The sequence below is a fragment of the Vicia villosa genome, linkage group LG4, assembly GCF_029867415.1.
Source record: "Vicia villosa cultivar HV-30 ecotype Madison, WI linkage group LG4, Vvil1.0, whole genome shotgun sequence".
Taxonomy (NCBI): Eukaryota; Viridiplantae; Streptophyta; class Magnoliopsida; order Fabales; family Fabaceae; genus Vicia; species Vicia villosa.
Genome location: NC_081183.1, coordinates 140,715,328 through 140,742,439, shown reverse-complemented (window position 1 = coordinate 140,742,439; position 27,112 = coordinate 140,715,328). Strand labels below are relative to the sequence as shown.

Here is a 27,112-nt window from a genome sequence, read left to right as displayed (position 1 = left end):
CGCGTAACACACCCGAACACGTGCGTATGCACGGGTTTGATACTAGATAAAACTCGTGCATATGTGAATAAATTTGTGCATTGCATAAAAATAAGATGGAAACATTAGTTTCTCTATAACTACATAAAAACAAGATGAAAAAATTATTATTAATCTAAATATTTTTATATAAAAAATGGTATTTATGATCTAAATATTTTTTATCAAAACATGATATACGGGAAAAATTTTATTATTGATCTAAATATTTTTTATCAAAAAATGATATACGGGAAAAAAATTATTATTGATCTAAATATTTTTATCTACAAAAATTTATTATTGATCCAAATATTTTTGATAACACTACCTAAATAAAAATAATATTTATACACGGGAACATGAAGTTATTGATCAAAATATTGATTATTAACGGGAACATGGATTTACTGATCAAAATATTTTTTATTAACTATGCATTCAATTATTATTTTCTCACGGATAATCAGATATTTTTTTTATTAAAAAATATACATCTAAAATAAATGCGCATCCCGTATCAGAACCCGTGCGAACACACGGGTTTGTTACTAGTTCTTATTAACGGTTTAGAAATAGTGTAAGCTGTCATTCACACTTACTGCTATGCACACTAGCTTAACATGAATATCATACCCACTATACCTCTCTTCCTCTAATATGTACATATGTGCTTTTTTTATGGACTCTATATTATGTTCTTTTATATATACGTCGTATATTTTTATTTTTTTTTATGTTTGAAAATGAAACCTCCCACTTACCTTTCTGATGGGAATATTTTATCTTAAGATACATATGTATTAATCCATTTTCGAGTTAATTAGCAAAGTAACTTTTACGGTTCAAACTTTTGATCACAGAAAAATACTTGCATGGATACGAACCTAAATCCATATTTTTAGGCACAATTAATGAAAAGAGAGAGAATATATTTATTTAAATTTTAATTTGGTTTTTAATTTGTATCATGGGAGTGGTTGACATAAAAGAGAAGAGAGACAATTTTAATTTTAATTTTTAATTAATAAAAAAATGTGATTGATTGTGTGTAAGTATAGGTATTATGGTTATGTCTATGTAAGTATTTTTTTTTTTTTATCATATACTTTTCAATCATTTTTCACACACTTTTCTTAAATGGTTTGCTCACACTACACGAAATCCTCTCCGTCTATCTCTAAGCGTAAAGGAAAAATATTCACTATCTTTGTCTTTCAACTGCTTATGTCACCTCTCCTCCTTTGTTTATTTATTCAATTTTTACAGCCACTTCTTTTTTAAGTGTTTTTAATAAAAAAAAAAAAAACAAGACAAAGCTATAAAAAAATATATTAAATTAAACAAAAACATATTCTTTTTAAAAAAATTGATTTTCATCATGTTCAAAAGATTTTGGGCATCTTGGAATTTTGTAATTTATTATAGTATTTAGGTGCATAAATATTTTTATTAATAGATATACTTTAAAATGAAAATTTTTGGCTTCTAACTTATATATTTTTTTTAACAATTATGTGGTTTGATAGAAAGAAAGGAAGAGATCTTCATTGAGTCTCAACAAATTTTCATTGATTGAAAATTAGTTACAAATGCTAACTAACTTTTTTTTATATTACAAGAGTAGTGATCTGCTATAGCAGGTTTAGACTTACTGACCCTAGACAGATGTCAGTCATAGAATACAAAGTTAGCTTATTATTGTAGTTAGCTAATACTCCTAATATCTCCCAACAAACTCAGGAGGCTGTCACAACTAGGGATGTCAACTTGTCTCCGTTAGCAGGGAACTCCGTGGGGATTCCCTGTTTGGGACTCCAAAGACGGAGAATTTTTCCTCTGTGGGGATGGGGAACAAAATCTCCCATAAGGCACTTCGGGACGGGGATGGGGAACAAAATTTTCCCGAAGGCACGTCGGAGACGGGGGTGACGTAAATATCCCCCGTCTCGTGGAGTTCCCGCCCCGCCTAAAATAGCATAATGTCCTTAATTTATATATAATTTTAAACTATTATGTAAGTTTATTTGTCATTTCATATAATTAATCTTATACACAAATTTAAAATATATGTATTGTTAGTAAAAGAGTGAGATCTAAATGATTATTTCAATTTTTTTAGTTTGGAATTTTGGTGGTCATGACACTCAATATTATAGATTAATTATTGTTAAAACAATATATTTATCTTAAAGGAATTATTTCTAAATTACTTGTGGTTAGTTTTTAAAGCTTTTACTATTAATTTGGTTTAAAATAATAAATAAAAAAATAATGTTTATGGATCTCTGCATAAACCTTGGGGATCCGCGGGGACGGGGATGGGGGACAAAATCTCCCCATAGCGGGTATCCGAAGCAGGGATGGGGAATAGATTCGAGGGCGGGGATTGTGATGGGAATGTATCCCCCGCTCCGCCCCACCCCATTGACATCCCCAGTCACAACTTTGAGTTTGTGTCTTAACTCCAAGAACTTAGTAGAAGCTAAAGGCTTAGTAAGCACATCAGTTATCTGATCAGTTCCAAGAATGTGCACAACTGATATTTTTTTGGCCAAGATTTTCTCCCTAACAAAGAATAAATCAATCTCCATATGCTTGGTCTTGGAGTACATGATAGGATTATGTACTGCAGGCAGATTGTCATAAAGCACAACAGGGAGCCTGATAGCCATGTGAAGTTCTTATAAAAGAGTTTGGATCCAGAGCAAGTCAGCAGTAGCAAGATCTAGGGATCTATACTCAGATTCAGTGCTGGAACGAGCCACAACCAACTGTTTCTTAAACCACCAGGTAATTAGATTGTCACCAAAGTAAATGGCTGCCCCAGAGGTGCTCCTTCTATCATCTGGGTCAGAAGCCCAGTCAGCGTCATAGAAAACTTGCAGTGCAGGAGGAGTAGAAGAGGACAGAGGAGATAAACATAGACCATGGCCTATAGTGCCTTTTAGGTACCTCATTATGCGCTTAACCGCCATCCAGTGTGCCTCCAGAGGATGAGACATGAATTGGAAAACTTTGTTAACTGCATAGGCCAGCTCAGGTCTGGTAATAGTAGCATATTGAAGTGCACCCACAACTGATCTGTAGAAGTATTGACAGGTGAGACTTCCAACATGTTGGTTTTGTGAAGTAGATCTCTAATATATTTGGACTGAGTGAGTAGGAGAGAGCCATTAGCTAGAGGCTTCACTTCAATGCCAAGGAAATAATCGAAATCACCCAGAAACTTGAAGGAAAAAGCCTCATTGAGCTTAGTGACAATAGAGGTGATGAGAGACTCTGAGTTGCATGTGATGATTATATCATCAACATACACCAAGAGGTAGATAGTATGCCCATTAGCCGAGTAAGTAAACAAAGAGGGATCACATTTACTAGGCTGAAATTTGACAGCAATGAGGGTTGTTTGAAGTTTCTCAAACCATTGCCTAGGAGCCTTTTTGAGCCCATAGATGGCTTTATTCAATTTGCAAACAAGGGTAGAATCCTTATCAACAAACCCTTGAGGCTGCTGCATATAAACTTCTTCAGCCAACACTCTATTGAGAAAAGCATTATTGACATCCAATTGCTTGATGGGCCAATGATGACTGATGGCAATAGTAGTCTCACTGTGACAGGCTTCACCACAGGGGAGAAGGTTTCTGTGAAATCAAAGCCCTGTTGCTGATGAAATCCCTTAGCCACCAGTCTGGATTTAAATTTATTGACACTTCCATCAGGATTTTCTTTGACCCTGAACACCCACTTACACCCTATAGCCTTCCTATTAGTGGGCAGAGGAACAAGGGACCAGGTTTTATTTGCCATAAGAGAATCAAACTCAGCTTGCATAGCTGATTGCCAATGAGGAGTAGCCAAGGCTTACTTAATAGTTTTTGGTTCTGTATGAGTCAGAAGTAGTTTAGGTTGAAGCCTAGGCTGAATGAAACCAGATTTGGCCCTGGGTGTCATACTATGTTGGTTAACAGGTATAGCAGGTGCAGGAATAACCAGGGGAGGAATGGAGATAGAACTGACATCAACCTCAGTAGACTCCTGAGTGGAAGTGTTTGAACTACTTGAAGAACTAGCAGGACTGGTCGATGACTGACTCAAAGAGGTTGAAACACCTGCAGGGAGCTCGGTAGAACCTGACCTGACAGACTTACATGGAGAAGCAGTGGCTGAGCTCCCAAATAAAGTAGACTCCAAGGCAGAATGAGGGTGATTGAAGGGAAGAGCAGATAGAGTTACACCTTTGGCAGGAGGTCCCTTTGACACAGACTTAGAAAATAGCTCATGAAAGGGGAACTTAGACTCATTGAAGATAACATCTTTGGAGATGTATAATCTACCTGTGAAAAACAAGCACTTGTACCCTTTATGAGAGGTAGAGTAACCAAGGAACACACACTCTTGAGATCTAAAATCCAGTTTGTGTGTATTATAAGGCCTCAACATAGGGAAACATGAGCAACCAAAGACTTTGAGAAACTTGTATTCAGGGAAGACAATTAAAATTCTTATTTTTATTATAGACAAATAATAATGTTACGAATCCAATTTAAGAAGGATGCATTATTTTAATTTCTATCTCGAAACATATTTTAATTACTATTCATTGACATTAAATAGAAAAAATTTAGTATTATATATTGCTATCAAATTTTAAATAATAAAATATTTTAATTCACGGGTCAGTATCAATACAATATATATTTTATTTTAATCAATTAAATTTATATGATTATGTTTCATTTTACAATTAAGAAATTCATTTTAAAATTACATATGTATCTAAATATGACACGTGCGGACGCACATGTATCGTACTAGTGTTATTCCTAAAAGAGAGTCTCTAAAATAAAAATGATCTCTCGTATTGACCTTTCGAAAGAGACAGACTCACTTGTATAGAAATTTCTTACTAGGTAGGAGGTGATCCGTTGAAAAGTAGCAATGATGGTACAAGTGTAAAGAAGTTTCGACTTGAGAGAGAACATTGTGGATAACCTCATACTTAAAGGGAAGTGTTGAGAAAACAAATAATTTAGCAAACAAATAATGTAGAATTTGTTCAGGTTTTGGATAATCATAAGATGCAATTACAGAATACAACATGTTTCTTTTTTTTTTTAAATAGATAAATACATGTTTGAATTCGCTTTTAGAAAAGTTTAATGTAATTTTACAAACATAGAATTACTTTCATATGTTTGTGTATTTTTAAGAATAATATTTTTTTATTCAAGTCAAATTTATGTGAAGGTATTGATATAAAAAATTATGTTTAATTTAATTAATTAAAGTTAATTTCATAAAATATATTTCTTGAAAATTAAATTTTCCACATAATTTAATTTTTAGACCTTTGAAGATTGTTGCTTTGATTTTGTTGACCACCGATGTAAATCAGAGTGAGTATGTTTTGGATTTAGAAAAATATAATTTTGTTTTAAGAAAAAATTTAATAGAAAGTGAAGAATTTTTATATTTAAGATACTTGCTTTAAAAAAATTGAAAAAACTATTGAGATTAGTTTTTTTTAGTTTTAAGACTAAAAATGAACTTTCAATTAAAGACTTAAATAATTTTTTGTTCCTATAACTTGGTGTGTTTTTAATTTCTGTCTTATATCTTTCTTCTTTTTTCTTAAATAGTTCTAAATATTAAAATTCTTTTCACTTTAATCTCTAAAGTTAAAATCAGTAGAAAATTTTGCAGATTTCCTGCAAATTTTATTTTTAAGGACTAAAACATTTTAACATTAAATAATTATTCAAAAAAAAAAGATACAAGACGAAAATTAAAAATACGTCAACTTACCATATTCAAAAGACTATTTAAACTTTAATTAAGAAGTAAAAATATACTATAAAAATTATACTGATTTAGGAGAATAAAAAACTATTTAAACTCTAATTAAACTTTTGTTGTAATCACATTCTCAATATCTAATTTAGCATTTTTATAGTGATTTTTTATTTTTAAATATTTTTATTAAATATTTATGACAATAAATTATACTTTCTTTTGGTCTTATTTATAAATGAATAAATAAACATATTTTTTTAGGTTCATTGAATAATTAATGTGATTTATATATTATCTAAATACAGTAATTATTTATGGAATTTAAAAATAAATCATTTTTTTAATAAATAAGACTAGATATACTAATAACAACAAATTGATTCTATAAACTATTAAAATAAATCAACTTGAAAGTTCATATTCCAAGATATTAAGGTCGATGATCTTCTAATCAAAGTTATATCATAAAGTTCATATTCCACACTTTCATAATTAAAATATGAATATTTCCTTCAAGATAATGCGAACACTCTTCAACTTTATGTTGTTTACTTACCTCAAATTACACGTAAAACTTTCCATCACCTTAGCACTATACCTTATATATAAATACATCACATTACCACAAACTATAGAAACCAAAACAGAACCCAAATCAGAACCATGTTTTCATCACCCACTTCAAACTTAGCAATTTTAATCCTCTTGATATCAACAATTTCATTAGCAAAATCAGCTTCTCTTGAAGAAAACTTTGTCCAATGTCTGAGTTTCTATTCAGACAAAGCAGCACCATTTTATGCAACAATTTACACACCAAACAATGCTTCATTCAATAGCATCCTTAATTCTTCAGCACAGAATTTAAGGTATTTGGTGCCTTCGGCTCCGAAACCCGAGTTTATATTCACACCTTTAACCGATTCTCATGTCAAAGTAGGTGTTGTTTGTTCAAAGAAACTTGGTGTTCATTTAAGAGTAAGAAGTGGTGGTCATGATTATGAAGGACTATCTTATGTTTCGGAAATCGAATCGCCTTTTATAATCATTGATCTTGCCAAACTTCGCGATGTGAACGTTGATATCGAAGATAATAGCGCTTGGATTCAAGCCGGTGCTACTATTGGAGAAGTTTATTATAGAATACATGAGAAAAGTGAAGTTCATGGCTTCCCTGCAGGTCTTTGCACAAGTTTAGGTGTTGGTGGACATATAACAGGAGGTGCATATGGATCCATGATGAGAAAATATGGTCTTGGAGCCGATAATGTTCTTGACGCGAAAATCGTCAATGCAGACGGAGAAATTCTTGATAGAAAATCTATGGGGGAAGACTTATTTTGGGCTATTAGAGGTGGTGGAGGAGGAAGTTTTGGTATTCTTCTTTGGTGGAAGATTAAGCTTGTTCCTGTTCCGAAAACCGTGACGGTTTTTACCGTTACGAAAAGCTTAGAACAAGATGGAACTAAGATTGCCCATAGATGGCAAGAGGTGGCACCAAATATTGATGAAAATCTCTTTATGAGAGTTATCATTCAGCCGGCTAGTGTTGCAAACAAAACTCAAAGAACTATTACTACTTCTTACAATGCGCAATTCCTCGGTGATTCGGAGAAACTCCTTCAAGTTATGAAGGAAAGTTTTCCAGAATTAGGTTTGACAAAACAAGATTGCATGGAAACTAGCTGGATCAAATCTGTTATGTATATTGCAGGCTTCCCGAATGATACGCCACCTGAAGTTTTGCTTCAAGGAAAATCAACCTTCAAGAATTACTTCAAAGCAAAGTCGGATTTCGTAAGAGAGTCTATACCGGAGACCGGCTTACAAGGATTATGGCAAAGGTTGTTAGAAGAAGACAGTCCTTTGATGATTTGGAATCCATATGGAGGCATGATGAACAACTTTTCTGAATCTGATATCCCTTTTCCTCACAGAAATGGAACACTTTACAAAATTCAGTATCTAACTCTTTGGCAAGATGGTGATAAGAATGAATCAAAGCATGTTGATTGGATTAGGAAGCTTTATAACTACATGACTCCTTATGTGTCTAAGTTTCCAAGGGAAGCATATGTGAATTATAGAGATCTTGATTTGGGAATGAATAAGAAGAGTGATACAAGCTTTATACAAGCAACTTCTTGGGGGAGCATGTATTTCAAAGATAATTTCAACAGGTTGGTGAAAATTAAGACCAAAGTTGATCCTGAAAATGTGTTCAGACATGAGCAGAGTATTCCTCCACTTCCAGTTTCAACTATGCAGCTAAAAGACAAGAAGTGCGAGAGCTGGGAATAAGGCACTGATGCAGTGTTGTTTGAATGAAATAGACAAATAAAAGATATACTATGAATTTTTCTGTTTTTGGAGTTTTTAATGTTGTATGATACTGATGCAATACTTAAACATTGCTTTTATGTTTTTGTGGTTTTCTTAATGTTGCATAAATATAGTTCTTACAAATATCTGATACAGAATACTATTTGGAGTTCTTAACTCTTTGATGATCCTATCATGAACTGAACAATTTGGACGATAAACGCCACTTTGGAAACGAAATTGGTTTTTAAAACTATAAATTTACATAGATTAACCAATATAAATATGGAAACAAGATATTCTCCCCCAAAAAAGTAGTGTACAAAATTTGACAGCTACATCAGCCAATATCTCAATGCTCTCAACCGCCTAATTTCCTATAACCTGTACAGCTTTTCAACGAGTAACCTCGATGAATCGGAACAAAAATATTACATCAATTCATCTGAAGGTACTGATTTAAAATTTTAAAAAAAAAAAACTAATCAGTACATTTTAAAATGCCATATAGCGATTCCCTTTGATGTTCCGCTAGTCCAAAAAACCACTTCTTTAAACCTTCAGTGTCATCAGAAATAGATTTACTAGAATATGCTGAAAGATTAAACTCATTCTTCAAAACTGCTTCTAAATCAAGAGGAAGAAGGGCAAACAGAGCAGTGGCTGCGGCAATTTGAAGAGAAGTGCCTGCTTTGATGGAAAAGTTGTTTAGATAAGACAATAATTTAGATCTCAAATTTTCAATTCCTTGGTCTTCATATCCACCAGCATCAACTCCAAACCTGATAAAGAAAAAGATTAAAAAGAATAGAAAAAGAAACAGATCACAAACTTTAAAACAATATCATCAAACAAAGGTCAATTTACCTTCCAAGCTGACCAAGAAGAGCAATGATAGCAACCGCAGCGTTCTCCACCACACAAGAGTCCAGTACATGAAGCAGCTGAGGAACAAGTTTTGTGTTGGTCCATTGCCAGCCCTGAATTATAAGAGAAAACTACATGATCAGGCTTAGGAACCATTAAAATAAAGGAAATATGAGAACATTAAAAATTAGCAATTGTGTAAGGACAAGTTGAATGTCACAAAAACATAAAATAGAAAATTGACAAGGTTTTCATTATTAAAGAGGCAGTCAGAGAAACATTTGAAGAATAAAAGAAAAGGGGGGTTGAGGTGAAGATATCAAACTAGAAGACCGGGTGTCTAAAGATTTATCCAGGTAGTACACTCATCAGACCCGTCACAGAAAGATTTGAATGGAAGTACAGAAATACAGTCATTTAAAATTGGAGCATTAAAAAGACAACTTAATGAAAGGACCATATTAACTTGAAGCACGAAAAGAAATACCATTTTGTTTGAAACAAGCTCCAACAATGAGAGGATGTCACTAAGTTGGCAAAAGTTAACATCAATACGAACATCTGGTTGAGTATGACAAGCCACTTGGTTTTTCAAACAGCATGACACATCACAACTTATGCTATCGGTACATGGAACTATATCCTGATTAGAACACTGTCCATTATTATAATTGTCTGAAAGGGATCTGAAACTTGACGAATCAAACTGTCCTTCCTGAAATAGATGCTTCTTGATCTTTTCTAAAAGCAAGAATGTAACAGCATCAATGGACTCGGCACCTTCCGAGAAAGGGCACTTAACGTTGGTACATAAATCAGTACGCAACTGATTTATTGATGGAAGACAAGAAGCAGGAGTGACAGATATGCTCCCTCCCTCAAGAAACATAACTAGAGATTTCAAGACAGTCACCGTCAAGCCAAAACTGCACGAGTCAAAATACTTTTTTCCACCCAGGTTAGCAAAAAGGTGAAGAATAGTTAGCGCCATAAAAATATCATATCTGCACAGTCTAAGAATATTATATGATGCCTCGGAAAGAAATCCAATATAATTGGTTGCAGCACATATTGATGCTAGTATAATACCCGCCGCTACCAACTGCTCATCAGTAGCTTCTTTAGAACATAATGTGTCTACGCCATCCAGAAAACTATCATTTCTCAAATTACTATCAGATGGAGTCTCAGTAGGTACTATAACTTTTCCTTCTATAAGAAAATCTTCAATGAGGCGGAGCAGCTCCAGCAACGAATTTTTTTCTAACAGCAAGATCCTTGTGTCTGCATCAGCCAGAACTGCCCAAAAAATAGAAAAGTTATAGGTTCAACAGAATATTGCCCAAAAGTTACAAGAAATCAAAACCTCTACTTAAATATACTTATACTCAATACAAGTTTAATATCTATGTAATAGGTTTTAACAATTGGTATTCGATATTCAACTCACTATTAGAATAGATTTTCTAACTTAATAACACAACTACAACATGATGTATGATACATTAACAATTTCTAACCGCTCCCTCTGTTCCAAAATAAATGACATCCCAGGTTTTTCACGCAAAATAAGAAAAACTGTAAATGACTGACAGAATGTTGCAAATATCTAAGTTAACAATTGGCTATTTGCTGTTGTCATAAATGTATAGTGGAGTATATTGTTTTGAAAGTGGTACTCACAGTATAAATTTGGTGTAGAATTGGAAAAAGATATACATGGTCACATTGAAAAAGCAAAACGACACTTATTTTGATGCATTTTTATATGCTAAAACGACACTTAATTTGGAATAGAGGGAGTGAATCTAGCATAACATTGTTTCAAATATACAGAACACAAATGAAACATGAAAGAGATGAATAAACCTCTACAGATGTGTTCAGCATAAGAATTCAAGCAATGGATTAAGTTGCCACCACTAAATTTCATTGCAGTCTTGGTAAAGTTGAACAGCAAAAGTGTCAACAACACGGAAAGCTTTTCCCTGACAGAAATTAGAAGAAATAATGACCATCATTTGCCTTCATAAAAACTATAAGACAAAATGTTCAGTAGATAACTATGAAGCATTTATACAGGAAAGGATAACACTTGCATGTCTAAGGGTAATAATTTGAGAAAATGAACTCTAATGTAACTACATGTGTTAATATTGAACATCTACATATTTCAATGGCAGACACCCGCATGCTTCAGCACCGGGATGCCTTTGACACGAAGTAGTAAAAAAATTAGATTATTAGAGTCTTACTTTTGTGGGGATATTTCTTCCATGTCAACTGCAGCCAGAATGCTAGCAACTTCCCATCCTGTTTGAGTATCCAAACTGCACCGTGCTATACAATTCCTTGTAGCAAGAAGTTTCCTAGATATGCTACTGTTATCATCCCTATCTGATACTATGAGACAAGAATTAGGAAATTGATTGTGTAAAGATCCATTTCCAGTATCTGCCAAAGATGTATCCTTTAAATTTTCCAAAGAATGAGTCTCCTGCAATGTTACATCAGTTGGTATAGCCTGCTTTGACTTGTCTCCATTACAAGGAACTGTAAATGCATCAAATTTTTGCATGTTGGAATTCATCTCAACATCAATGACATCGCATCTAGTCGAAGGAGACAAATCTCTTTGATTCAACAAGTCTGTATGAAGAACTTTGTCCTGAAAAGGCTCCATATTTAAAGAACTTTGTCCTGAAAAGTCTGTATGGAGACAAATCTCGAGAGATAGTGGTGACAAGGGTGCATTCATGGCTCTTCTATAGCATTCCTCATCAACGGCATTTTCTAAATCTAACAACTTCATAGCATTTCCACTATATATTTCATCAAATATCCTCTCCCTGCATGTCTGAGTAGTTTGAGTATATAATGCAGGACAGGTGGTTTGTCTGAAGCCATCTGCATCCTCATAGACTCCAGCTTTTGGGTCTTCTGCTTTCTTTTTCTCATCCACAGGTGTATGTTCTTTTTCCCTATGAGATTTCTTTCTCTTCTTGTGGGGCCTGTCACTCTCTGCCTGTAGATTATCCCTATGATTAGTGGCCATCTCTCTCCCTCCCTCACCAGATTCGTTGATTTTGTCATACAATAAACCACATAAATCAGAGAGCTTATCTTCTAGTTGTGTGTTTAACTTCTTACCCTCAGAAGACAAATTTGCAACACATTCGATTGTATCAGAAATCCTATTCCTTATTCCATCATGACAAATAACTGATCTGTCAAATGGTTTCAACATACTTGATCTTGCATTGAAGTTCTCCTCAGCTGATTTTGTTGATGTGGTAACTTGCAAAGCACCCCTTTCCTGTGAGCCCATCAAGTGTGCATCAGAAAAAGACGCTGTACTAGAATTTAGTGCATAACTCTGTATCGATGTTCTGTTTGAGCCTCCTATTAGAGGCTCCAATTTATAACCAGTACCTGTGATGGGTTCAGTATAATTCCCTTCAGATATAGCAAGAAGTGGAGGATTCTGCATGCTCTTCCTTAAAGAATCGCATGCACCAACCCTTACGCTGCAAGGCTTCGTAAGTTCCTTTTCAACACAGCTGTGCATTTGAGGCATACCTAGATTGCAGAGTTGAGTCATGACATCAGGTTTCTGTATGCTTGGCATATTCTGACACTGCAATCCAATCATCCGAAAAAAGAGTGATCAAACAATTGTACAAGTATAAGATATACATGAAAACACAAGTACATAACTATCTAAGAGAAATAGTCAAAGTATAAAATTTCAACTTAAGACCATTCCCTTTACAATATCTATGTTCAACAGAAACCATCCATATCCAATGAAAAGGCGCCATTAAAAATTATCACAGTAGGAACCACTAACACATTGAAATAAGCAAAACAATAGAAGGGAGCTATAAAACTAATTTTCACAACCATAAGATACGTATACAAAATCCAATGCATACAGCTAGCCTGCCCCTTTTATCTACATACCTATACTGAGAGAAAATTGGTTACCAACATAAGTTTTGCTTCTAAAGAAACTAAACCACAAAAAACTATAAACCAAAAATTAACATGAGCAAAAGATTTTGTGATCAAATACCAATACAGTCGGCAGTTTCAGCTTTTAGCAAAAACTCATCCAATTAATACAGTTTTACCGGGAGTTGTCTTCCTCTTCTGCTAATCAAAAACCGTCACCCTAAAATTACTATCCATGTGTTAATAATTGAAGTAACTTTAGATCCAATTTCAGATTTAACGGAAAATTCGTAATGCATAATAAAAGCTGTTTTCTACTACCATTCCAGCTGTCTCTTGTAGTTTGTATAATAACATTAAGTTCACTATTAACATTTAAAGACAATACTATTATCAACGATATCAATATTAAACTTAGTATGCATTCATATGGAAACTACTATGTGCCATGGTGATCAAAGGATACAAAATAACAAACTTAATTGTGAACTTGTATTACTGAAGTTCAGCAAGGAAACTAACCTTAGCTGGGCCATGTATACCTCCTGCGACAGGTGAAAAGGATGCATCCAGCATAGTAAGGTGATTGTAATTTTTAATACAATCAAGCTTTAAACGGTGCAATTCCTGCTGTAAAATGTTACGACAACTTTCTTCGTATTTAAACTTCATCCTTTCATGCTCAAACTTCTTCCTTTCATGTTTTAACTTTTCCCTTGCATGCTTTGCACGTAATTTTTCAAGCTCTAAATTGCTTTTCAAAAGCTGTATTTTATCACTTTCAGCATTCACATTAGAAGATACTCCAGATATTTCAGTGGGTTTTCTTAGAGATGAAAGTTCGTGTATCTTCTGTTTCAAATCCTCAATTGTCTTCTTATTTTCTAATAACTCCTGAGACCTCTGATCAGCAAGATGTTTTGCTTCCTTGGCGCTCTTCCAGTTATCTTGAGCAAGCCTTTTCTGCTCCTCTACTTTAACATGCTCCTCATCTGCACGTCGCTTTTCTCTAACCGCCTTCTGTTTTTCAATCCCTACCTGTTCTTGAGCTTTTTTCATCTTTGACTCAGCATTCCTTTTTTCTACCAAGAGCTTCTGTTTTTCAGCTTCAACTCTTTTGCTTGCCTCTTTAAACTTCAACAACTCAGAAGCCAGCTTCATTTTTGTTTCAGTAACTTCTTTCTCCAAGTGAACTTGTTGAAGCCTGTACTCTTCAACCTTCTCTGCCTCGATTTTGGAAAGTTGCATCCCCTTATTCAGAGATATTTTCTTCTCTTCTTCCAATAACATACAAGCTTCAGCAGCCTTCTTTTTCTCATTCTCGGTAACCTTCCTCTCAGAATCAGCCTTTTTCTTTTCTTTTTCCACAAGCTTCTTCAATCTATCAATTTCTTTTTCCTTTTCAGATATATCAGCTTTCAAAGCATTCACATCCTCATTTTCTTCCTGAGCTATTGTGCCACATTTCAGCTGCAATGCATTGATCTCAGATTTTAAGGCAGAAACCTCATTCTCGGCAACCTTCCTCGCAGAATCAGCCATTTTTTTTTCTTTTTCCACAAGCTTCTTCAATCTATCAATTTCTTTTTCCTTATCAGATAAATCAGCTTTCAAAGCTTTCACATCCTCATTTTCTTCCTGAGCAATTGCGCAACATTTCTGCTGCAATGTATTGATCTTAGCTTTCAAGGCAGAAACCTCATTCTCGGCAACCATCCTCTCAGAATCAGCCATTTTCTTATCTTTCTCCACAAGTTTCTTCAATCTATCAATTTCCTTTTCCTTATCAGATATATCAGCCTTCAAAACTTTATTCTCATTTTCTTCCTGAGCAACTGTGCCACATTTCTGCTGCAATACATTGATCTCAGATTTTAAAGCAGAAACCTCGTTCTCGGCAACCTTCCTCTCAGAATCAGCCCTTTTCTTTTCTTTCTCCACAAGTGTCTTCAATCTATCAATTTCCTTTTCCTTATCAGATATATCAGCCTTCAAAGCTTTATTCTCATTTTCTTCCTGAGTAACTGTGCCACATTTCTGCTGCAATACATTGATCTCAGATTTTAAAGCAGAAACCTCATTCTCGGCAACCTTCCTCTCAGAATCAGCCCTTTTCTTTTCTTTCTCCACAAGTTTCTTCAATTTATCAATTTCCTTTTCCTTATCAGATATATCGGCTTTCATAGCGTTATTGTCATTTTCTTCCTGAGCAACTGTTACACATTTCTGCTGCAATGCACTGATCTCAGCTTTTAACGCAGAAACCTCATTCTCAGCAACCTTCCTCTCAGAATCAGCCCTTTTCTTTTCTTTCTCCATAAGTTTCTTCAATCTATCGTTTTCCTTTTCCTTATTAGATATATTGGCTTTCAAAGCTTTCACATTCTCATTTTCTTCCTGAGCATTTGTGCCACATTTTTGCTGCAATGCACTGATCTCAGCTTTTAAGGCAGAAACCTCATTCTCAGCAGCCTTCCTCTCAGAATCAGCCCTTTTCTTTTCTTTCTCCTTAAGTTTCTTCAATCTATCAATTTCCTTTTCCTTATCACATATATCGGCTTTCAAAGCTTTCACATTCTCATTTTCTTCCTGAGCAGTTGTGCCACATTTCTGCTGCAATGCACTGATCTCAGCTTTTAAGGCAGAAACCTCATTCTCAGCAGCCTTCCTCTCAGAATCAGCCCTTTGCTTTTCTTTCTCCACAAGTTTCTTCAATCTATCAATTTCCTTTTCCTTATCAGATATATCGGCTTCCAAAGATTCCACATCCTCATGTTCTTGCTGAGCAACTGCGTCATATTTCTGCTGCAATGTAATGATCTCAAATTTTAAAGCAGAAACTTCATTCTCTAACAAAACCTTAGCATTGAATTCTTTCAGCTTTTGCTCTTTTTCAATTTTAGCCCTATCTGATTCTTCCTGGTATGCTGCAAAAAATACAAGTTAACAAATTTGGTTCAATAACACTCTCTCCCCAAATCTCACACAAATAAAAAGATAAAGAAAGTGTCAAGGGAAAAACAACATAAACACTCAAATCTATCAACTTATTCAAACATAGTTAGCCAAAGATAGGGACTTGAATTACGGAATACACATCTGCACAATGTTTAAACTTACAATTCTTTCAATTTATTATTCAAATAACTTTTAATGTCATCCTATCAAGCACCAACACTTCAAATTGAAAGTGTGTATGCTCTCAAGACAGCATCAACACCAACACGAGTAATTCTATTCAATTAATCTCATTTCCTCAAATTATCACTAGAGATATCATGCCGGTGATGTACGGATGCTCGATAAAAGTAATATCATACATACTATTAGTCACTACAGCACGGACACCTAGCACCGACACCTCTGAAAAAATGTGTCCGAAACTGACACTTGTGATAACTTTTAATTTATTCATTTTTCAAATTATTACCGTTATGGACGTGGCAGTGTCAGTGCCGTGTCTCCAGTGTCCGTGCTTCGTATTAGTACCTCTAATAAGTCATTTCATTTTTGCTATCATCAACTGATAGAGAGTATAATTTAGTATTTAAGTTTATTAAGAATTTATATAAGTGGTAGTTTTATTTGTATTGTTATGTATTGTTATGTATTTAAATACATAACAATACAAATAAAACTACCACTTATATAAATTCTTAATAAACTTAAATACTAAATTATACTCTCTATCATCAACATACAAGAAATGTACAACAAAAACAAATTTCAAATTCAATGTCACCTTTTTTTAGGCTCTCATTCTGAGCTTCGAACTTGTTAACGGTTTGTTCAAGCAGATTCACAGCTCCTCTTAGAGCGTTCCGTGACTCTTGAAGCTTAGAATACTTTCTATTCAGCTGCACACAAAATCAAAAACACAAAATTGCCGATTTCAAATTCAATCGAAACCCAAAGCACCTGAAATTGAGAATTGAGAAGAAAGAACGAAAAATTACCTTGGCACAACAAGCATTTTCCGGTAAAAGATTCATTTTTGAGAGGATGATGATCTTCTCTGTGATGCATATGAGATCTTAGAGGATCGTTAAACCCGTAAACCCTGATTTTCGCATTCAAGTTACTCTTCAGTGTTGGTGTTGTAGTGCTTAAACCTTGTGTTTCGAACCGACTCAAGTCTGTAAACCGGGTTTAAAATATGGACCGGTGGGTCTGAGTGGTTCAATCGAATGATGTCATAAAATCAATGTTGAACCGATGTACTCTAGACGAACCGTTCTGATGAAAAAATGCAAAGGTGAGAAGAGAAAGTTGAGGGCGGCTGTGAAAGAGCCAAAAACCCTAATTAATTAGTTAGAGAAATTAACTTGTGACCCCAAAATTTTATTTGAGACCTTTATTTTTATTATTTCAGAAATGTCCTTGATGAAATAGGAATAATTTTGTTGAACAAAATTTTCGGGAGCGAAAAGTAAGTTTCTGGTATCGACTAAATTTCTGGTAGTTTATATGAATTTTCAAAATATTAAAATTTTCGATAGTGCATTTGAAATTTTCGGTATGGTTAAATTTTTATTGGAAATTTCAAATTTACCATTATGTACCAAAAATTTAGTGGTATAATAAAATTTTCGGTAGTGTACTCGTTCAGAATTTTTCAACGATTTGAATTTTGTCGACATATTTGGAGGGTTCTGATTACACCAACAAATTTGTGTGGTCTAGAATAAATTGTCATTTGTATAAATACAGACATATGTTATAGAAAGATACTCCTCCATAACAAATGATAAACAAATTTTGCTTTTTTGTTTCATTGAATAATTGATGTATCTGATTCATATGTAGACCAGATACATTAATTATTCAATGAACCTAAAAAGCAAAATTTGCTTATAATTTGTTACGGAGGAGTACATCTCAAAAAATGTCTCTTCCTCAATTTTTTTATTGAGGCGGAAGTGTATTTCAATGGAAGCAACCCTCCTGTTGAATTCAAGCTTCCGAATGGCGTCACATCTCTCGCCAATTTGACCAACAATTTGAATGAATTATTGTCTGATACAGATAACAAAAGGGTGAGGAAGTTCAAGTTTTGTGAAGATTGGATTGATAGTAATGGAAGGGTGAAATACAACTTGATTGAGTTGAAGACCGACAAATATGTCAAGGTCATGTGGAAATCATTTCGTCGTAGGATAACTAAAGGTGCGATCAAGTTGGATGCGCAAATAACAAGATCTGTCGACGACATAATAAAGATGTTGAAACGTCCATGGTCATCTTGTAGTACCTAGGTTTTTATGTTTAGTGTTTTTTAATGTATGTTTGTTGTACTATTTCATGTTGCGTTCATCTTTGAATCATGTAATCCCCAAAAAAATTATGCAATAAATAAGTACGGTGATAAGAAGTTTGTGTCACAAAATATACATATACATAGACAAAATATAACACAAATATATAGGCCCCTCATGGTCTACGTCGGTTATCCTAGATAATTCTGTAAAAACCTGATCATTCGGGTTTACCAAACCCGTGAGGTTATCTGCAAGAACAACAGTAAACTGAAGGCGACTATTCTAGTCCGCTATGGATGGTGGAGGTGGTGGAAGGTTTGTCGTTAGATTTGTTGATGACTTTTTCTAAAAAATATCATGATTAATTCATATCAAAGAAAAATCAAAGATCTTCATCATCTCCTTCAAGATATCAGAAGGATGTATTATGCTGATAACAGAGTTGTTGAAGACTCCAGAACCTAAGTCAATGGTTCAATTATGGAGAAAGGGTCTGATGTCCAAGAAGATGTTGGAACATCATCTAAGCAGATTAGCACTCCAAAGAGATATTGATTCAAAAGCTTGCAGACATGAATCAGAAAACTTCCAAGACTTCAATGTTTTCTCCAGAGCTCGGATTTTTTTTGTAAGAGACTTCATTATTTGGAGTTTGTATCACCTCTGTTTCAAAAAAAAAAAGAAATATTTAATCATGGTGATTTTAGGAGTTAAAATTATAGGCCAAGTCTGATAATTTGTTTCTTCTTAAGAAACAATTGTGTCCCGTGGTAAAACCAAGTTTAGGTTAAAGCTTAGCTTGTGAAAAAAGCTTATTTCAGTTTAAGATCAACCGAGTGGTAAAATATCATAAATTCTTGGTCAGCCCGTGATAAAAATAAGTTTAGATTCATGAGCTCAGCCTGGTGTTAAAAGCTCTCCCGAGTTCAAGACCAGTCCGCGATAAAATCTGCGTTTGAAGCTTGAAGACTAACCACTCTATATTTCTTTTGGAAATGAGACTAACCTCTTCAATACATCGTTTAGAAGGAAGACTCTCCATTTCTCTCTGTGTTTGCTGTTTGGTTGGAAGTTAGCCATAAACTTCATTTTTCTTGTATAAGTGGGTTCGAGAGTTCAACCTACTAAAAGCTCTTAAGTTTATTAGATCCTCTCAAGATCAAATCTTGGGGACATGACTAAGTCATTTTTTACCAAATATGTATAATTCTCGGTGTCTTTTCTCTTCTCTTAAACTCTTTATTTCCGCACTTTACTTTCTGCAATTCTTATTTTCCATTGCTTTATTATAAAGTTTTCTAAAATATTTTTAAATTCTGAATATGATCCAAAAAGTTTTTCAAACTTAATTTTTCTGAAACACAAATTTTTTTTCATTCTCTTGTGTCTGGAGTCACATGTCCAACATAAAATATACATAAAAAACGAAACGATGAATATAATCAATCTTTATTCAAAACAAGATGGATTAAAGATTCCCAGTTCTCTTCGAATTTTGTGAAAGGGCTCAGCGAACAACAATTTTGTAACAATATCAGCAAGTTGATTTTTTGTGTCCACATGTTAAAAAATAACATCACCATTTTTAACATGACCCCTAAGGAAATGATGGATGATCTCAATATATTTGGTGCATGAATGCAGAACTAGATTCTTAGTTAGGTTTATAACGCTAGCGTTATCGTACTTAATTGGAACACATTCGAGTTTTAAGTCGTGATATAGTAACTATTATTTTAAGCATAATACTTGTGCACAACAATTACTAATGGCTACATATTCGCCCTCGATGGTAGAAAGAGTAATGTTATGTTGTTTCATACAGTGCCAAAAAAACCAAATAGTTTTTAAATATGTGATAGGTATCACTAGTGTTTTTCCTATCTAATTTGCATCTCAAAAAATTATAACTACAAAAACCTACTAAACCACACTAGTTATCGTTGGAAATCCAAATACATGATGGGAGGTTCCATTAAGATACGTCAAAATTATTGTTAAGATTTTAAAGTAAGATTATTTATGAGACACTTGAAATCAAGCGCACATACACACACTAAACATAATATCAAATCTACTTGTTGTTAAATAAAGAAGAGATCTCAGCTACATTTTCATCTTTATCAGTTAGTATGTTTGACGCTATAGGTTTTGATATTATTTTCGAATTCTTCATGTCATATTTCTTAAGTTAGTCCAAGCAATATTTCGTTTGGTTTTTGAAAATTCCACTCTCCATTTGCTTGATCTGTAATCTTAAGAAATAGTTAAATTCTACCATGAAAGACATCCCAAACTCTTCTTGCATGACATTGGAAAATTATCTACACATTATATCTGAACTAAACTTGACATTAATATATAATCCCAATTTGAATATTAGTAACTATAATTACTATGACACCTTTATAATAACAATTTTAATTTGTCCGGATGTCCTAAATGTTAAAGTCGATATTGTTAGATTGAACATTATCGAGAGTTTGAAGTCAATATTGTTAGCTACTCACAGTTGTGAGAGTTTTAAGTTATTATATTCATTTGAAATTGATTAAAAAGTTTGTATACAAACCATAATATTCTTATCGTAGTTGTGTATAATATTTGTAGTTGTGTATGAGAGTTTCAAGTGATTATATTCGTTTATAATTGATAAACAAGTTGGGTAGGATAGTTCAATTAATAGTACTAATTGAGTTAATTAGGTGTAAGTTGCTTGTTTAAGGTTCAATCTCTCAAAAGATTTTTTTTTTTTTTTTTTTGCATTTTCTCATCATGTAATGTTCTCATAATGATTTTTAAAAAAAGTTGACAAAAAAGAAATAAAATACTCATGTCGTAAATACTTGTGCTAGAGAGAATGCTGAAAGCAAACTTGGAAGAATGTATTTTCAAAAAACAATTAAATAATAATGTTTAAACATTTCCAATCTGTTTTTGAAAATTGTAAGAGATGGTGAGAAAACACAAAAGAGTGCCCCGATAATTTTTTATGTTCATCAGTTGAAGTGAAAATTAAAGCATGAACCATAAACCATATTTTAGGAAAGAAGGTGAACACTAAACCATATGTGAAGTTAATGGTGCAAACACTCTAACAATCAAATGAGGGCTATGTCATAAAATAAAACAATTCCTTTTCATAGCTTTTTAGGTAGAAAATTCTCCAAAAGAAATTATCATTTTGGAGAAGTAAAATCACAGCAAAGAGGAAGCAGAGAGGAATATACACAAGTAGATAAGATTTCCACCATAAACCTCATAAAATGTATCAATTTTTACAGTGTTCACATTGGAGAACTTTGGCCCTATAAAATTGTCGAAAAATTGCAAGCTAACCCCACACAAACTTTAATCAGGGAGAAGAATAAATGATTAGACAAATAAAACAGGAATTCCTGAATTTTCTATTATTTTAACCAACCAACTTATGCTATTCCTAACAGTAAATTTACATACTTTTCGCATCCGCTTTTGATGAAGGAAGTGTTCCAAAAACTTTATCCCATAGTTTTGAAGTGATCCCAAAGCCTTTGTCCTGGATTCGGAAGTGATGGTTCAAGTGGTACTTCTGCAGAAAACCAGGGAAAGATGATTAGGCTTGTATGGCTTACAAGACAGAAATAACTGTCAGTAAATGTATTAGCAGACTTTTAAATAAATCTGTCCAAGTTATTTCATCTTTCACCTTTCCTTATCAATAGCATGTTTAGGAAGATACAATGATAGGAAGAGACAAAAAATTATACCCAAGTTTGAAGGGTACCCCCAAGCAGGACATGTGAATGTGAAAAATGAAATTATTGTGTTCCCAGAAAAGGATGATCTAAACTCCTTGAGAAACTTGACCATGTGCGATGTTTTGTGACCGTTATTTCAAAAGGCTGATAAGTATTATTGAAAAGAGGGTGGCAAACGTCTATATTCACATTTTTTATTTAAATTATAGAGAAAATCAGAAAAACTAAAAGAGAACTATTAACAAAAATCTCGAGATTAACGAATTGGATAGAAACATAGTCTTTGATAGAACATTATGACGTAATTTGATCCATGTGGCCAACCCCACTTATCGGGATAAGGCCTGGTTGTTGTTGTGAAGAGAAAGCCAGAAAGAAGGCAAGAAAAATAACTATTGCACCAAATGGTTACATACACATATCTAGGTTCAATGTCCTTCAGTTTCTACTGAAATTAAATACTTAACTACTAGAACAACTAACTTTGATCAGCTAATATCTGGTAAATTATACAGCCATTATTATCCCTTTCATTGATTTTGATTAGAACAATATGATTTTGCTAAGAATAATATTGGAGTAATGAATGGTAATTTAATTGACGTCCACAATTAAAGGAGGGAGGGAGGTGTTTTTACCTTGAGATTACGGGGAACTTCAGTCCTTGGCTGACCATGGTGCAAGTAATAATGGGTGCAATCGTATATTACATACCCCAATAAGCCGCCTCCAAATAAAGCAGGAGCAGTTGAAGGGGTGGAAAAGAGCTTCACCGTGTTCCAGAACTAGAGACCGACATACAAAAACATCAACATCACTTCATGGAACCTTAAACTATGTGTGCAAAAGTTATCTCTGAACCTTACCAATATTGACATATCACATATCTACATTCAGAATTAATAGAAGTATTTTATAAAATGGCAAAAAGTTTTTTACATTTTCAAAAGAAGGCTACAAATTGAGTTATACACGACGGGAGCATCTGTCCTGACCTGAGTCAAGAAATCCAGATACAACAATTTCTTTGTTTTTCTTAAGCTAAGGAGTAGCAAGACCTTAAATTATTATTTGAAGAATCATTCTTTTCCAGGATGAAATTAAATACAATTCCAACTATAGTGAGGATCTTAGCCGCCATTCTTATATGTTACTCTGCTTTAAAAATGTTCTGCTTCAAACTTCCAATGATGTACCCCTAGTGGTGACTTTCCTTCCAAATCATTTTATTAAATAGTGGCATGTAGTAATGCCATAAAAAATTATCAATCTAAAACTTATGATTTAAATAACCATTTGACACACTTCCCAAACTTCGATGTGACACTATTTAAAGGAGTAATTGGATGAAAAAATTGTTGTAGGAAAAACATTAAACATGATTGGTGAGCTACCCAAACTGAATGATTTTATAAAAAGAATGACCAACATTAATAGATTTTAACAATATAATTAAAATATACAAGGACCAAAACCTTAAGCCATACTTCTAATAATCTAATTAAATTGGAGACAGTCTAACGTTTTTTGGACCTAACTCAACCTTAGAAGATCGACTAGTAAGGTGAGGATTGCTGAGGTTTTAGAAGCTCTACTTTGACTATATCACAAGCCTATGCAAGACTTGAATTTTCTTAGTAGAAGGGAAAAAATCTAATTACTCTTTTGGTCACTCCAAATTCCTATTAGAATTCATGGTAAAAACTTAGATGAAATCGCAAGATTTATTCACAGTCAATATTGGAAAATGCAGCATAAAATATGGCAAAAAAATAGATACCGGGAACAATAATATAGCTGTTGCAGCAGGGGGGAAAACAAGTCTCAAACCATCCATGGGGTGTTTGTGGTGGCAGCCATGTAGAAGATAATGCAAGGTATTTCCCCTAAAACAACATTTAACCAAAAAAACATTACAGAATAAACTTTCAGTGTGATTAAAAAACAACAAGCAGTAGATATGGTTCAAGACAACTACATGCAAAACCTAATGATTAATGCTAGCAACACATTCTTGTAAAAATGTTGTTTATTAATGGGTAAAATTCCTATTGAAGTCCACTAAATCATGCCAGTGCCACATTTTCTTTGGTGGGACACACTCAGTCTTTGGGCAAAGCAAACCAACATGTATTCTTTCTATTACAATAATAGAGCATGTTAGGGAATGTGTTGCCAACATTTCTCAAATCAAATTATAATTTCATGCTATAGAAACAAAAGGGAACACAGAGAGATCTAACCAGTAGGTCTTTGTTTTAATGTGGAAAAGAAAACGGTGCAATGTGTACTCAAGCAATGTCCACACAAGAATGCCAAGAACCACCATCAGAGCTATATGAGGACAGCTGAGGCCCATTTGTACAGAGTTATATACAAACCAACATACAACTGGAAGCCAAATGACTGGTATTGCCCACCAGACTGTGAGGGTCAAGAACTGTTCCAAACAGTAATGAGTCAGGAACACATGATATTCTAAAATGTATAGAACATAAAATTCAAAATCCCCATTTGCTTGTAATGTGATTATTTGTTAAAAGGATAAGATAGCACCATGATCTCTATAGTTGTAACATGCCAATCAAACTCAAAGGAAATTTTTATCTAAAAGCTATATACCAGAAAATTTTGTCATTAGTATAAACTAGAAATACACGGAAACAAAATAAGATTAGGAGTGATTATTCAGGGAGATACTTAGATTAGAGACTATTCATGACAAGGTAACTGAAACTCGTGCTGTGAAGTTTCATCTGTGAGAAGAGGGCTAATAAGAGCTAAATGATAGAAAGTAGAAATGTAGAAGATATAGTGAAATTAAAATTTTGGAGGAACTATGGTCATAGAATTATTTTGAAGAAACCATTGAAAAAGACCTTGCTCTAAACGGTTTCATAGTTTACCAAAAACTCGGTTTATTATACATCTAGTATCATCAATTGGTCTGCCTAGCCACCCCCACAAAGTGATACAAGGCTTGGCTACTTTGGAAGTGTTTAATGACATACCTCCAAAACCTCATTTTGAAAGAAACGGGGGCCTTCCTTGCTAACAATGGGCTGATGAACCCACTCTTCATAAGCTTCACCAAGATGACCAACCTGTAGAACACTAAAAATTTGCTCAGGTTCTTTGAATATTTACTTGGTATACGTAACACAAAGTACAAACTATCCACTTTTTATCACTTATCACATCAGAACTTCACACATAAACCAAATGAAAACTATGCAACATTTGAAATCTAATACACGGAGACCATTTTTGAAAGAGGATCTTTAAGGGTTGAGCCCGTACCTGGAAAACAAGGGCCTTATTCAAATCAACTACAAAGTTCTGGGCAACCATCTTGGTACTGAACTCCAAAAATAAGAAAGTGTTAAAACTCTTACCCCGAAACTAGTTCAACGACAAAAACAACGATGTTGCAAAAGCATTATATGAAACACAAATTGTATTAGGAAAAAGCTAGGAACATGACCTGCTGTTCTAATGACATCAACTATTTTGACCTTTTTCTTAGGAAAAAGCCACAAGAAAACAAAGTATTTTCATTGCTTCAGACCAAAGCTAACGTACCAAATTTTAATTAATTCAATCAATCCCATAAACACCCTTACAGCCACCAGAAAAGACCACAGTCTTATCCATCATACTATAAATAAATACCAAACTTTTCACTCCTCATCATAACATCATACAAAAAAAAAGTAATCATTTCACATGCATACACAACGAAAAAAATACTGCTTCAGAAAGAAAAAAAAACAAATAATTGAAACTTCCTTTTTCTAAACCCTCATCATTACTTGAAGTAAAAAAATAAATAAATCCCCTAGTGAGTGAATACAGAACAGAAATATAAGATCATATCGATGAAGTGATTAGTAATCTATGAAGCTCGAACACCTAAAACATCACCCCGACTTTGACACCTGGATATCAGTGATTACTAATCTATTTACTAATCTACGAAGTACAGACACCTGAAACACAACACCGATACTTATATGTCGACACCAGTGATTACTAATGAAGATTACTAATGAAGCACAGACACCCCAGACACGACACCGATACAATTATTTTCCGAGTTTTCGGTGCTACAGACTTTCTAATGCAAGTAACTAATGCAATCAGCTATAAACTATATCATACATCTACAAACAATCCAACGGAGCAGTAAATTGAAGTAGCGAAACTCTAAAATTGTCAAAATAAAAACACTCAACCACACTCGAAATTGAATTTTCAGTAAACAAATCCATCACACGAAGCAAATTCACTACTGAAATAGCTGAATTGAAACGCTGAATCAAGAGCAAAACTAGATCTAGAACTCGGAACTGAAGTTGACAAAACTAACCGAACAGTAGAAGACGACAATGCAGGTAAAATTCAAAACAGCAGAAGACGGCAGTAGAATCGTGGAGTCTTTTTCACTGATCGGAGAACTAAGAAGCACCGTAGACCGCCGCGGAAACCACCGTTTGAGTTGAGTGACCGCGCCGTTCCGTTTTCCACGTTGAGCTATGGAAAAGGATTGGGGATAGTGTTTGCGTGTTGTGGTGAGTGATCGATTAGTGTTTTTGGGGCATGCATAGATGATCTGGACCGTCCGTTTTTGTAGAATAGTAAGGAATAAATTCTGTGGGCGATGGAATCTAGCCGTTGACAGTCTGGCAATTGGGTGTGGTTCGGGTAAATGGGGGCTCATGTGTTTTCGTAACGTGGCTAAAATAAATTGGACTTTGATTTCATTTTTGTGCTTTTACAAAACAATGCTATTTTTCTTAAAATAAATTAAGAATATTAAGAAAATTGTGCATCTATTTTAAAGGGAAAAAAATTTCAATGTACCCGTTGATACTCTTATTTAGGGTTGTTTTTGGTCCAGTCCGGTTCGGATATTTGTTATTCCGAGAATCGGATCGAAATAGTAATTGAGTAAATTTGGACCAGACCGAAACAGTAATGGACCATTTTTTTGAATCGAAATCGGACCGTTACTTCGGATATCTGACAAAAGTATCCAATATAGTATCCATTTTTGGTATCAGATAAAAAATTATCCATTTCCGGACCGAGTAACATTTCGATCGGTCCATTGGTCCGGTTCCAATGGACCGGTTCTCGGGTGATTTTCCGGTT

At 34.0% G+C, this 27,112-nt stretch overlaps 3 protein-coding genes across 5 annotated transcripts; 1 reads left to right on the top strand and 2 right to left on the bottom strand.

The window, feature by feature from the left end:
* Positions 1–6,440: 6,440 nt before the first annotated feature.
* LOC131595323 (berberine bridge enzyme-like 13) lies at positions 6,441–8,251 on the top strand. The gene has a single exon (XM_058867647.1). It carries the CDS (start codon positions 6,481–6,483, stop codon positions 8,116–8,118), a length of 1,638 nt encoding a protein of 545 aa, XP_058723630.1. The 5' UTR covers positions 6,441–6,480; the 3' UTR covers positions 8,119–8,251.
* A 128-nt stretch (positions 8,252–8,379) lies between these two features.
* Positions 8,380–17,252, bottom strand: LOC131595322 (uncharacterized). Its single transcript, XM_058867645.1, has 8 exons — positions 16,917–17,252; positions 16,703–16,817; positions 13,483–15,887; positions 11,262–12,643; positions 10,876–10,994; positions 9,494–10,305; positions 9,007–9,119; positions 8,380–8,921 (listed from the first exon to the last, which is right to left on the bottom strand). The coding sequence occupies exons 1-8, from the start codon at positions 16,950–16,952 to the stop codon at positions 8,621–8,623; spliced, it is 5,283 nt and encodes a 1,760-aa protein (XP_058723628.1). The 5' UTR covers positions 16,953–17,252; the 3' UTR covers positions 8,380–8,620.
* A 4,201-nt stretch (positions 17,253–21,453) lies between these two features.
* Positions 21,454–26,693, bottom strand: LOC131595321 (dihydroceramide fatty acyl 2-hydroxylase FAH1-like). Of its 3 annotated transcripts, none has more exons than XM_058867643.1 (7): positions 26,328–26,466; positions 25,259–25,316; positions 24,970–25,062; positions 24,202–24,398; positions 23,739–23,844; positions 22,597–22,743; positions 21,454–21,789 (listed from the first exon to the last, which is right to left on the bottom strand). In XM_058867643.1, exons 2-7 carry the CDS (start codon positions 25,307–25,309, stop codon positions 21,670–21,672), a joined length of 714 nt encoding a protein of 237 aa, XP_058723626.1. In that variant the 5' UTR covers positions 25,310–25,316; positions 26,328–26,466; the 3' UTR covers positions 21,454–21,669. The 3 variants fall into 3 exon arrangements, with proteins under 3 accessions (XP_058723626.1, XP_058723627.1, XP_058723625.1); XM_058867644.1 differs by lacking the exon at positions 26,328–26,466 and adding an exon at positions 25,443–25,530; XM_058867642.1 differs by lacking the exon at positions 25,259–25,316 and having other exon boundaries at positions 26,328–26,693.
* Positions 26,694–27,112: the final 419 nt, after the last annotated feature.

Bases quoted from the DNA above. Each gene is read 5' to 3' on its own strand.
- LOC131595323 (XM_058867647.1), top strand. From the start codon at position 6,481: ATGTTTTCATCACCCACTTCAAACTTAGCAATTTTAATCCTCTTGATA.
- LOC131595322 (XM_058867645.1), bottom strand. From the start codon at position 16,952: ATGAATCTTTTACCGGAAAATGCTTGTTGTGCCAAG. The intron at 16,818-16,916 runs GTAATTTTTCGT...TTTTGTGTGCAG, and splicing joins AAAATGCTTGTTGTGCCAAG to CTGAATAGAAAGTATTCTAA. The intron at 9,120-9,493 runs GTATTTCTTTTC...CTTATAATTCAG, and splicing joins AGCTTGTTTCAAACAAAATG to GGCTGGCAATGGACCAACAC.
- LOC131595321 (XM_058867642.1), bottom strand. From the start codon at position 26,678: ATGAGCCCCCATTTACCCGAACCACACCCAATTGCCAGACTGTCAACG. The intron at 24,399-24,969 runs GTATGTCATTAA...TGTTTGGAACAG, and splicing joins TTCAAAATGAGGTTTTGGAG to TTCTTGACCCTCACAGTCTG. The intron at 23,845-24,201 runs GTTAGATCTCTC...ATGTTGTTTTAG, and splicing joins ATTAAAACAAAGACCTACTG to GGGAAATACCTTGCATTATC.